This window comes from Crinia signifera, chromosome 5 (genome assembly GCF_055691185.1).
Source record: "Crinia signifera chromosome 5, ASM5569118v1, whole genome shotgun sequence".
NCBI classification, from domain to species: Eukaryota; Metazoa; Chordata; class Amphibia; order Anura; family Myobatrachidae; genus Crinia; species Crinia signifera.
Window position 1 is genome coordinate 4624434 of NC_139221.1, and position 14379 is coordinate 4638812.

The window sequence follows — 14379 nt, forward strand, 5'->3', positions numbered from 1 at the left end:
TCCACACACCTTGTATGTAGTATTATATACTCGTGGGCAGATTGCGCAGCCTCCTGAACTCTGATCCCCTAGTCCCCAATACCATTTGGTAGGTGGGATTCTCTAGTTTTTAATTCCATTAAAATCAAATAAATCTATTTCCGGGAACTGGAGATATCTGCAGTCAAGCAAGCTGTCCTCCCACCAGAAAATTATGAATAATAGGCCCACTCCACTATACACCCCTCCTCTGCATATTAAACATCCTCTACCACCCTGGAAGTTATGTATCAGGGCCCCTTCATTCAGCCCAATGCCCCTTCTCCTACCTTATCTCCCACCATCTGTGCAGGAAAGGGGTAATTAGTGGAATTACATGCTGAGTGGTTGATATAATAACCCCTACCACCCACAGGACATCAAAGCTTTCCCCACCCCTACCGCTGGAGAATCGGTAGGAGCCCCAATACATTGCTATGCCCAGGGGTCTACACTGCTGTTGACGCCCCTGTATGTATGTATGTATGTATGTATATATATATATATATATATATATATATATATATATATATTTTTGTATTATTATTATTAATATGTATATACATTTGGTCTATCTATAATACTTTAACTGACCCGGCATATACTGGGTCACCTAAGTGTCCATCTCCGTGCTTTGCTCCGCCCCTCTGGAAACCCCCTTCTGAAAATCCTGCGTTTGCCACTGGTACCTGCCAATAAGTTACTGGTGACAACATGCTTAGATAACCCCATTCCTGCTCAGAGACAATGGGATCCAGATATAGCGTTTTTGCCACGGTGCAATTGTAAGCCAGCAGGATGGGCCCCATGTGTTGTGGAAGATGCACAGGCTAATTTGCAGGTATTGCAGGATGTCTCCCCAGGTTATGATATTGATGTTACTGTTGATAATGTGATGTCTTGCGCTACTGTGGGAAATGTGGTACCAGGTATAATAAGTGACCCGGTGGGTCCTGTGTGCACTGTAGACCTGTCAGATAGGGAGAGAGTGTCCCTTACTGCAGCTTTCCCCCCAAACCCCCCTCCTTACTGTAGCCACACAAACACAGATACAGGAACACAGCAGGGGTTCCCTCCAGACACTGAGAATCCTCCAGAGAGTGCATTTTTCCAGCATCACTGGATAACGGATGCCTCTCCTGAGAACCTCAGTGGCACCACCCCAGCCACAGAACCTGCGGGTCTGGGAGGGAAGGTCAGGCTCAGGAAGGTGTCCTGGACTGCCATGGAAAGCTTGGCTTTCCACGCAGAACTGAGAATCAACCCTGCACAGGCTGCCCCATACCTGGGAAGTGGGAAAGATACCCCTGGGTACAGTGAGAGGGTTGTTTCAGGAATAGAGCCAGTGGCTAGTAGGGAAGCTGCTGTGTGTAACCAGAAGGGTGGGAGGGCCCGTGAAGCACAGGTAAACTCAGCTCCATTAACCTCGGAAAAGCTGAGCTGGGATGTTCCCAAGACAGGGGACAATGACCTGCTGGTATTCCCCCTTGCAGAAACGTGCCCCCCTTCACAATTCACACACCCAGACACAGAGGGCGAATCTCCTCACAAAAGGATGAGGTGTGAGGTGTTGAGTGAGTGGACCTTCCCCCCAGTGAAGGGGAGGGGGGGTCAGTCAGCTCAGGAGAGGTGCTGGGAAGACATTTTTAAGTCTGTATATAGTGCTGGGAGAATGCCCCACACCTGTGGTATAGTTAAACGTGCCGAGTTACGAGTCCCAGGGGGATGGCCGTTTGGGGTGTGGCGGAATGGTCTGGTACTGATCTCAGTGAGTAAGGCCAAACTGCCAGCTGCAGGGGAGAATCCGTGTCCAGGATTCCGACGCACAGCTGTGGTGGGCTGCGTCAATACCAGCCGGGATGGGCACAGCTCCCACTATATCAGTGTGCTCACAGACTATGGGTTCGAGGACACCTGTGTGCTTTTAGTTTGCCATCTCCTGCGAGAGGGACAGGGACTATGCCCATTGCCCACCCTAGCCACGGCTATGGCGTCAGGTGGTGCCATGACAGACGTCAAGTATAGTGAAGTGTTAGTACAGATCCCGCAGAATCAGTGGCAGTCTGTCTCAGCACAGAGACCACTGCTACCTGTCCAGGTGATGTAGTTAATAGCGCACTGATGAGACGGTGACGTGGGTCACCGCCTCTGTGCGCCATTTTAAAAGGGGGAGGTGTAACGATCAGATCAGGTGATCGATCAAATTAACGTATGCCTCCTGCTATGATTATCTGTTCAAGCAATGTATGTCTGGTATGTTTGGTAAAATCATGCCGCCTGTGATTATTATGTGGGAGATCAGAACATGTCATGTATTATGTGTGTGGACTATTGGTGACCCAGGGAGTGTAGCCATCTGTGGACTCCTCTGGAGTCAGGATGTAAGATAAGATCTGAGACCCCTCATAAACCAGATTGGGGGGGAGAGCAATAGTGTCCAGCCAACAGGCCAAAGGTGCTCTGGCCCTCCACACTAAATTACCTCTTATCACTTGAGGAATGTATAAAATCTACTTCAAAGCAGGGAGAAATTCTTTATGGGAAAGATCCTATATCTAGGGACCTTCACTAGGCTCAGCAAGGGAATGGTTAAAAATCCCAAGGGTGGGAGGGATGAGGGAGTCTGCAAGGTATAACTAAGACCCTTCTCCCTATAGTCAGTGTCACTACCTGGGGGTCTAGCAAACAGGCTGTACGCGACCAGAGATTTCTTGTGGAGAACCCCCCCACGTCAGGATCTGTATTTAAGTGTAAGATAGGTCCTGTCCTTTTTTCCTTTTATTTTATTTCTGAAATTGCATTTAAAACTCGTGTGTACTTTTAAAATCATTGTAAAATCTTGTAACTATTTTCTAAAGCTCTGTAGTATTTCTAGGAATAAACGATACATATTCTCAGTCCTGATTCTGTGTTCTTAAGACTCATTAGCCTCAGAAGAGAACGCTCCAGCGTGTTACCATTTATATATTGTATTGTGTGGTCAGGTGCGAGCCAAGCCGCCCCTTGCGCAGTTTCAAGCGCTAAAATCAGGTTTTGGCTGGTGGCAGTGTACCTCAAGGAAAGGACCCGAGTGTCCTAAGTGAACCCCAGTCACGGCCGGAGCTGCTCAGATTGACGTATCGGAGCAGGCGACCGGTGGGTCCGTGACACATGTCCACACTACAACATACAGCACCGCGCATATACATGTCCACACTACAACATACACCACCACTCACATACATGTCCACACTACAACATACAGCACCGCGCATATACTGTACATGTCCATACTACAACATACAGCACCGTGCATATACATGTCCACACTACAACATACAGCACCGCGCATATACATGTCCACACTACAACATACAGCACCGTGCATATACTGTACATGTCCACACTACAACATACAGCACTGCGCATATACATGTCCATACTACAACATACAGCACTGTACCCATACATGTCCACACTACAACATACAGCACCGCGCATATAAATGTCCATACTACAACATACAGCACTTTACCCATACATGTCCATACTACAACATACAGCACCGCTCACATACATGTCCACACTACAACATACAGCACCGCTCACATACATGTTTACACAACAACATACAGCACCGCTCACATACATGTTTACACTACAACATACAGCACCGCTCACATACATGTCCACACTACAACATACAGCACCGCTCACATACATGTCCACACTACAACATACAGCACCGCTCACATACATGTCCACACTACAACATACAGCACCGCTCACATACATGTCCACACTACAACATACAGCACCGCTCACATACATGTCCACACGACAACATACAGCACTGCTCACATACATGTCCACACTACAACATACAGCACCGCTCACAAACATGTCCACACTACATCATACAGCACCGCTCACATACATGTCCACACTACAACATACAGCACCGCTCACATACATGTCCACACTACAACACGCAGCACCGCTCACATACATGTCCACACTACAACATACAGCCCCGCTCACATACATGTCCACACTACAACATACAGTACCGCTCACATATATGTCCACACTACAACATATACCCCCGCTCACATACATGTCCACACTACAACATACAGCACCGCTCACATATATGTCCACACTACAGCATACAGCACCGCTCACATACATGTCCACACTACAACATACAGCACCACTCACATACATGTCCACACTACAACACACAGCACCGCTCACATAGATGTCCACACTACAACATACAGCACCACTCACATACATGTCCACACTACAACATATACCCCCGCTCACATACATGTCCACACTACATCATACAGCACCGCTCACATACATGCCCACACTACAACATGCATCACCGCTCACATACATGTCCACACTACAACAAATACCACCGCTCATATACATGTCCACACTACAACATACAGCACCGCTCACATACATGTCCACACTACAACACACAGCACCGCTCACATACATGTCCACACTACAACATACAGCACCGCTCACATACATGTCCACACTACAACATACAGCACCACTCACATACATGTCCACACTACAGCATACAGCACCGCTCACATACATGTCCACACTACAACATACAGCACCGCTCACATACATGTCTACACTTTACATTATTATCTATGTCAATGCTTCAGAGGGGATTCTCCACAGGATAGGTGGACGACTCAGTCGAACGGTGTGGTTGACTCAGGGGAGGGGTGTGGCTAGCTCAGGGCAGGGGTGTGACTAATTTGGGACAGTTATGAGTGGCACCAGTGGCACAAATCTGGCAGGCAATCTGCATGTCAATATTATTGATTACTAAAGGAATATTGAAGGATCTGTGACCACCAATGTGTATCTGCAATCAGGGATGTGTGCAGTAGTGAGTCACCAGCAGACAGCAATGTGTGCAGTAGTGAGTCCCCAGCAGCCAGCATTGTGTGCAGTAGTGAGTCACCAGCAGCCAGCGATGTGTGCAGTAGTGAGTCCCCAGCAGCCAGCATTGTGTGCAGTAGTGAGTCACCAGCAGGCAGCGATGTGTGCAGTAGTGAGTCCCCAGCAGCCAGCATTGTGTGCAGCAGTGAATCACCAGCAGTCAGCGATGTGTGCAGTAGTGAGTCCCCAGCAGTCAGTGGTGTGTGCAGTAGTGAGTCACCAGTAACCAGCATTTTGTGCAGTAGTGAGTCCCCAGCAGCCAGCATTGTGTGCAGTAGTGAGTCACCAGCAGCCAGCATTTTGTGCAGTAGTGAGTCCCCAGTAGTCAGCGATGTGTGCAGTAGTGAGTTACCAGCAGCCAACAATGTGTGCAGTAGTGAGTTACCAGCAGCCAGCGATGTGTGCAGTAGTGAGTTACCAGCAGCCAGCGATGTGTGAAGTAGTGAGCTACCAGCAGCCAGCGATGTGTGCAGTAGTGAGTTACCAGCAGCCAGCGATGTGTGAAGTAGTGAGTTACCGGAAGCCAGCGATGTGTGCAGTAGTGAATCCCCAGCAGCCAGCGATGTGTGCAGTAGTGAGTTACCAGCAGCCAGCGATGTGTGAAGTAGTGAGCTACCAGCAGCCAGCGATGTGTGCATTAGTGAGTTACCAGCAGCCAGCGATGTGTGAAGTAGTGAATTACCGGAAGCCAGTGTTGTGTGCATTAGTGAGTTACCGGAAGCCAGCGATGTGTGCAGTAGTGAGTCCCCAGCAGCAAGCGATGTGTGCAGTAGTGAGTTTCCACCAGACAGCAATGTGTTCAGTAGTGAGTTACCAGCAGCCAGCGATGCGTGCAATAGTGAGTCACCAGCATCCAGCAATGTGTGCAGTAGTGAGTTTCCACCAGACAGCAATGTGTGCAGTACTGAGATACCAGCAGTCAGCAATGTGTGCAGTGCTGTCACCAGCAGCCAGCGGTGTGTGCATTAGTGAGTTACCAGCAGCCAGCGATGTGTGCATTAGTGAGGTACCAGCAGCCAGCGATGTGTGCATTAGTGAGTTACCAGCAGCCAGCGATGTGTGTATTAGTGAGTTACCAGCAGCCAGCGATGTGTGCAGTAGTGAGTCCCCAGCAGCCAGCGATGTTTGCAGTAGTGAGTTACCAGCAGCCAGCAATGTGTGCAGTAGTGAGATACCAGCAGTCAGCGATTTGTGCATTAATGAGTTACCAGCAGCCAGTAATGTGTGCATTAGTGAGTTACCCGCAGCCAGCGATGTGTGCAGTAGTGAGTTACCTGAAGCCAGTGATGTGTGCAGTAGTGATTCCCCAGCAGCCAGTGATGCGTGCAGTACTGAGTTACCAGCAGCCAGCGATGTGTGCATTAGTGAGTTACAAGCAGCCAGCGATGTGTGCATTAGTGAGTTAACAGCAACCAATGATGTGTGCAGCAGTGAGTCTCCCGCAACCAGCGATGTGTGCAGTAGTGAGTTACCAGCAGCCAGCAATGTGTGCAGTAGTGAGTTATCAGCAGCCAGCGATGTGTGCAGTAGTGAGTTATCAGCAGCCAGCGATGTGTGCAGTAGTGAGTTACCAGCAGCCAGCGATGTGTGCAGTAGTGAGTTACCAGCAGCCAGCGATGTGTGCAGTAGTGAGTTACCAGCAGCCAGCGATGTGTGCAGTAGTGAGTTACCAGCAGCCAGCGATGTGTGCAGTAGTGAGTTACCAGCAGCCAGCGATGTGTGCAGTAGTGAGTTACCAGCAGCCAGCGATGTGTGCAGTAGTGAGTAACCAGCAGCCAGCGATGTGTGCAGTAGTGAGTAACCAGCAGCCAGCGATGTGTGCAGCAGTGAGTCTCCAGCAGCCAGCGATGTGTGCAGTAGTGAGTAACCAGCAGCCAGCGATGTGTGCAGTAGTGAGTCCCCAGCAATCAGTGTTGAATGGGACAGGGGCAAGCCAGTCTGGGTATACTCACATCCGATCAGCATGACACAGATGGAGAAGATCTTCTCAGAGTTGGTGTTAGGGGACACGTTCCCGAATCCGACACTGGTCAGGCTGCTGAAGGTGAAGTACAGGGCGGTGACGTACTTGTCATTTATGGTCGGGCCGGATTTGGAGTTGCTGTTGTTGTAGGGCTTCATGATTTGAGTGCCCAGCGAATACAACCAGCCGATTGGTCGATACTCCTGATCGTAGTGTTCCATGTGTCCAATCGCGTACCAGATGCAGGCCAGCCAATGAGCTATGAGGGCGAAGGTGCACATCAGCAGGAATAAGACCGCTGCCCCATACTCTGAGTAACGGTCCAACTTACGTGCCACCCGCACCAAGCGCAGGAGGCGGGCTGTCTTTAGCAGACCAATCAGAGTAGTAGTCTAGGAAACAAAGAGAACACAAGATACAATTACTGACCAGAAAATATTGGGAAAAACCCTCAAACATGTCCCACACTCTGTACCATATACACCCAGGCATACAGTATACCACACTACTTACATATACACCCGGGTATACACCGTACTCCGTACCATATACACCCAGGCATACAGTATACCGCACTACTTACATATAGACCCGGGTATACACCGCACTTCGTACCATATACACCCAGGCATACAGTATACTGCACTACTTACATATACACCCGGGCATATACCGCACTCCGTACCATATACACCCAGGCATACAGTATACCACACTACTTACATATAGAACCGGGTATACACCGCACTCCGTACCATATACACCCAGGCATACAGTATACCGCACTACTTACATATACACCCAGGTATACACCGTACTCCGTACCATATACACCCAGGCAAACAGTATACCGCACTACTTACATATAGACCCGGGCTTTTACCGCACTCTGTACTATATACATGCAGACATATACCACATTCCTTACATATACAACCGGGTATACACCGCACTCCGTACCATATACTCCCGGGCTTATACCGCACTCTGTACTATATACATGCAGGCATATACCACATTCCTTACATATACAACCGGGTATACACCGCACTCCGTACCATATACTCCCGGGCTTATACCGCACTCTGTACTATATACATGCAGACATATACCACATTCCTTACATATACACCCGGGTATACACCGCACTCCGTACCATATACGGAATGGGATCATTCGTCAGACTGCATTTAGGTCTACAGTCATTAGGTCGACCCCACTAGGTCGACTGGCAGGAAGGTCGACCTGACTTAAGGTCGACATGGGACAAGGTCGACATGACTTAAGGTCGAATTTGCATAAAGGTCGACATGAGGAAGGTCGACTGGTCATAAGGTCGACATGGGTTTTTCACTGTTTTTTTATCCGAATGTCGACACAGTCGACATGGACAAAGTTGGCAATGAGAATCGGACCCTCGCATCGCTCGCTTCGCTCGCAATGCTTCGGGCACGGTGCCTCGCTGCGCTCGGCACACTATTTTATTCTCCCACCACGCCCTAGTGGATGGTAGGGCATGAAATACCGCCTGTCGGCACATGTCGGCTCAAAAAACAGTGAAAAACCCATGTCGACCTTATGACCAGTCGACCTTCCTCATGTCGACCTTTATGCAAATTCGACCTTAAGTCATGTCAACCTTGGCCCATGTCGACCTTAAGTCAGGTCGACCTTCCTGCCAGTCGACCTAGTGGGGTCGACCTAATGACTGTAGACCTAAATGCAGTCTGACGAATGACCGCATCCCCCATATACACCCAGGCATACAGTATACCGCACTACTTACATATACACCCGGGCATACAGTATACCGCACTACTTACATATACACCCGGGCATATAACGCACTCTATACTATATACATGCAGGCATATAACACATTCCCTACATATACACCGCACTCCGTACCATATACACCCGGGCATACAGTATACCGCACTACTTACATATACACCCGGGCTTATACCGCACTCTGTATTATATACATGCAGGCATATACCACATTCCTTACATACTGTATACACCCGGGTATACACCGTACTCCGTACCATATACACCCGGGCATATACCACACTCTTTAGATATACATCCGGGCATATAACGCACTCTGTACTATATACATGCAGGCATATACCACATTCCCTACATATACACCCGGGTATACACCGCACTCCGTACCATATACACCCGGGCATACAGTATACCGCACTACTTACATATACACCCGGGCATATACCGCACTCTGTACTATATACATGCAGGCATATAACACATTCCCTATATATACACCCGGGTATACACCGCACTCCGTACCATATACACCCGGGCATACAGTATACCGCACTACTTACATATACACCCGGGCTTATACCGCACTCTGTACTATATACATGCAGGCATATACCACATTCCTTACATATACACCCGGGTATACACCGTACTCCGTACCATATACACCCGGGCATATACCACACTCTTTAGATATACATCCGGGCATATAACGCACTCTGTACTATATACATGCAGGCATATACCACATTCCCTACATATACACCCGGGTATACACCGCACTCCGTACCATATACACCCGGGCATACAGTATACCGCACTACTTACATATACACCCGGGCATATACCGCACTCTGTACTATATACATGCAGGCATATAACACATTCCCTACATATACACCCGGGTATACACCGCACTCCGTACCATATACACCCGGGCATACAGTATACCGCACTACTTACATATACACCCGGGCTTATACCGCACTCTGTACTATATACATGCAGGCATATACCACATTCCTTACATATACACCCGGGTATACACCGTACTCCGTACCATATACACCCGGGCATATACCACACTCTTTAGATATACATCCGGGCATATACTGCACTAAGTACCATATACACGCAGGCATATACTGCACTCCTTACATATATATATATATATATATATATATATATATAACTGGAGGCCATGCTTAATAGGTTCCTTGAGAGGGGTTACCCCTATCAACTCCTTAGGGAGGCAAAAGCGAAAGCTATCAATATTTCGAGACAGGAACTACTTAAAAGCAAGCAACAGGACATTAATGCAAATACGGGAACTTTCACATGGGTCAAACACTATTCAGACAAAAGCCCCGGTATTGTTAAAAAAGCGAAAAGCACGTGGCCTATTGTTTCCACAGACCCCCACATTCCCAGCCTCAAAAACACTCGCCTTCAGGTTTTGTAAGGGGTAGAAGTATTGGGGACAGAATAGTGAAGACGGATATTTCCAATCTTCAAAGCAAACCCACACACTTTCTTTCCCGTAAAGGGGGCTGCTACAGGTGCACAGGTTGTGTAACCTGTAGCTACATGACCCCTGGTTCCACTTTCCGACATCCCCACACGGGTAAGGTGTTTAACATCAAGCCAGTCCTGACATGTATGTCCAAATATGTCGTCTATTTGTTGACATGCCCGTGTGGGTTGAATTACGTCGGAAAGACTATTTGCACGATAAAAGATCGCATGGCAAATCATAGAACTGCCATCCGTGCAGCTCTAGATAAAGGACATAGCGAGCAAACCGTGGCCAGACATTTTTTGGAGGCCCGGCACGGAGTAGCAAATCTACGGTTTCAACTTATTGACCAGGCTCCGGAGTCCTTAAGAGGGGGAGATAGAGGCAAAAGCCTCTTGCAAATCGAGAGCAGGTGGATCCACACATTGGGGACTCTAAGACCAGGAGGTCTCAATGAGACCATGAATCTGGGCAGTTTTTTGTAACTTTAGCACACACTCTTGGAGAGATTGGATGCGAAATTGTGAGGGACATACACACTATCATGTTTTTTGGGCATTAGTGAGGCAATATTAGCCATAGAATTTTTCATGTTAGCATGCTTATATGCACAATAGTATGCGTATGTATTTCTCTAGGCTGCCCAACATGAATACAGTGGATTTGTTCATTTACACTCCCTGAGGCGATAATTCCAGCACACCTGCATAATAAAACATATCAAAATAAGTATTTAAGGTAATGTTTGCTGGGTTTGATGTTGCGCCACACTGCCATCTTGTGGTCACCCAGAAATAAGTATAGGGAAAGTACGCAGGAATGTTTTTAAATGTTTGTGTATTAAGTGTTATTTTTAGCACAATCACATCGATATAAGCACTATATTATATGGTAAAAATTTGTTATATTAAGCACATTGCACTTTATACCAGCATTCTAATGTACTGGCATGTTTTGCACTTTTCCCTTAGTGTGGCCTCCTCCGCTGCCAGGACGGACAGGTCACTTCCGGGAGATCCCGGAAGTTGTCAGCAGGAGTCCCAGACGAAGGAGGACGCTACACGGCGGGTCCTCTATATGTAAGTCCATTTGTCTTTTACACTTTGTTGTTGCACTATTGTATTTTGTTTCTTCTGGTCCTGACGAAGGGCGACTGCCCGAAACGGCGTTGACCGTTTAGAAGGAAAAATAAATATCACCACTTGATTCACCTAAGACCTGGAGTGACGCCTGCTTTATCGGAGGTTGTATTAGTGGCAGCAAGGCCACTGGGGAAGGCACCCGGGCACGTGTATATTGTTCAGCGAGGAGTGCCGGACACCCCATATGTTCTATATATATATGGGCATATAATGCACTAAGGGCCTTATTCAGATCTGAGCTTAGTACAAATTTGTTTGGAAAATGGGCAAAACCATGTGCACTGCAGGTGGGGCAGATGTAACATGTGCAGAGAAAGTTAGATTTGTGTGAGTTATTTTGTTTCTATGCAGGGTAAATACTGGCTGCATTATTTTTACACTGCAATTTAGATTTCAGTTCTAACTCTCTCTACACATGATTCATCTGCCCCACCTGCAGTGTACATGGTTTTGCCCATTTTCCAAACAAATTTGTACTGAGCTCAGATCTGAATAAGGCCCACAGTACAATATACACCTGGGTATATACCGCTCTCTGTACATATACACCTGGGCGTATACCGCACTCCTTACATATACACCGGGTCATATACCACACTCAGTACCATAGACACCTCATCATACACCGCGCTCCTTACATATACATCTGGGCATATACCGCACTAAGTACCATACACACCCGGGTATATACTGCACTCCTTACATATATATCCGGGCATATACCGCACTCCTTACATATACGGTCATATACCACACAGTCTGTACCATATACACCACGTCATATACAGCACTCCTTACATATACATCCGGGCATATACCGCACTCTGTACCATAGACACCTCATAATACACCGCACTCCTTACATATATATCCGGGCATATACCGCACTCCTTACATATATATCCGGGCATATACCGCACTCCTTACATATACGGTCATATACCACACTCCTTACATATACCACACAGTCTGTACCATATACACCACGTCATACACAGCACTCCTTACATATACATCCGGGCATATACCGCACTCTGTACCATAGACACCTCATAATACACCGCACTCCTTACATATATATCCGGGCATATACCGCACTCCTTACATATATATCCGGGCATATACCGCACTCCTTACATATACATCCATTTTCAATAACAACTAGGTTGAACTAGATGGACGCAAGTCTTTTTTCAGACTTACCTACTATGTAAATATACCTCACTCTGTACCATAGACATCTCATCATACACCGCACTCCTTACATATACACCCGGGCATATACCGCACTCTGTTCATATACACCCGGGCATATACCACACTCCTTACATATACACCGGGGCATACACCGCACTCCTTACATATACCACACTCTGTACCATATACACCATGTCATACACCACACTCCTTACATATACACCCGGGCATATACCGCACTCTGTTCATATACACCCGGGCATATACCACACTCCTTACATATACACCGGGGCATATACCGCACTCCTTACATATACACCCAGGCATATACCGCACTCCTTACATATACCACAATCTGTACCATATACACCACGTCATACACCGCACTCCTTACATATACATCCGGGCATATACCGCACTAAGTACCATAAACACCCGGGTATATACTGCACTCCTTACATATATATCCGGGTGTATACCGCACTCCATACATATACACCATGTCATACACCGCACTCCTTACATATACACCCGGGCATATACCGCACTCTGTTCACATACACCTAGGCATATACCACACTCCTTACATATATACTGGGGCATATACCGCACTCCCTACATATACACCCGGGCATATACCGCACTTCTTACATATACATCCGGGCATATACTGCACTAAGTACCATATACACCCGGGCATATACTGCACTCCTTACATATATATCCGGGCATATACCACACTCCTTATTTATACATCCGGGCATATACCTCACTCTGTACCATAGACACCTGTGCATATACCGCACATCTTACATATACCACACTCTGTACCATATACACCATGTCATACACCGCACTCCTTACATATACACCCAGGCATATACTAAACTCTGTACAAATACACCCGGGCATATACCACACTCCTTACATATACACTGGGGCATATACCGCACTCCTTACATATACACCCAGGCATATACCGCACTCCCTACATATACATCTGGGCATATACCGCACTCCGTACCATATACACCCGGGCATATACTGCACTCCTTACATATACACCCAGGCATATACCGCACTCCTTACATATATATCCGGGTATATACCTCACTCCATACATATACACCGGGTCATATACCACACTCTGTACCATATAGACCATGTCATACACCGCACTCCTTACATATACACCCGGGCATATACCGCACTTCTTACATATACATCCGGGCATATACTGCACTAAGTACCATATACACCCGGGCATATACTGCACTCTTTACATATTTATCCGGGCATATAACACACTCCTTACTTATACATCCGGGCATATACCTCACTCTGTACCATAGACACCTGTGCATATACCGCACATCTTACATATACCACACTCTGTACCATATACACCATGTCATACACCGTACTCCTTACATATACACCCGGGCATATACTAAACTCTGTACAAATACACCCGGGCATATACCACACTCCTTACATATACACTGGGGCATATACCGCACTCCTTACATATACACCCGGGCATATACTAAACTCTGTACAAATACACCCGGGCATATACCACACTCCTTACATATACACTGGGGCATATACCGCACTCCTTACATATACACCCAGGCATATACCGCACTCCCTACATATACATCTGGGCATATACCGCACTCCGTACCATATACACCCGGGCATATACTGCACTCCTTACATATACACCCAGGCATATACCGCAATCCATACCATATACAGCCTGTCATGCACCACACTATGTACCATATACACCT

The 14379-nt window shown here is 47.2% G+C and overlaps 1 protein-coding gene across 4 annotated transcripts in view; it reads right to left on the minus strand.

Annotated features, from left to right (window-relative positions):
• KCNH2 (potassium voltage-gated channel subfamily H member 2) overlaps nt 1-14379 on the minus strand; it is a 412853-nt gene that overhangs the window by 55082 nt on the left and 343392 nt on the right. For all 4 annotated transcript variants that reach the window (XR_014474764.1, XM_083186551.1, XM_083186552.1 and 1 more), the window contains one exon: nt 6930-7332. Coding sequence is in view for 3 of the 4 variants with exons in the window: in XM_083186551.1 (XP_083042677.1) it covers nt 6930-7332 (403 nt within the window). In the remaining variant the exon portion in view is untranslated. The remainder of the gene's footprint in view (nt 1-6929; nt 7333-14379) is intronic.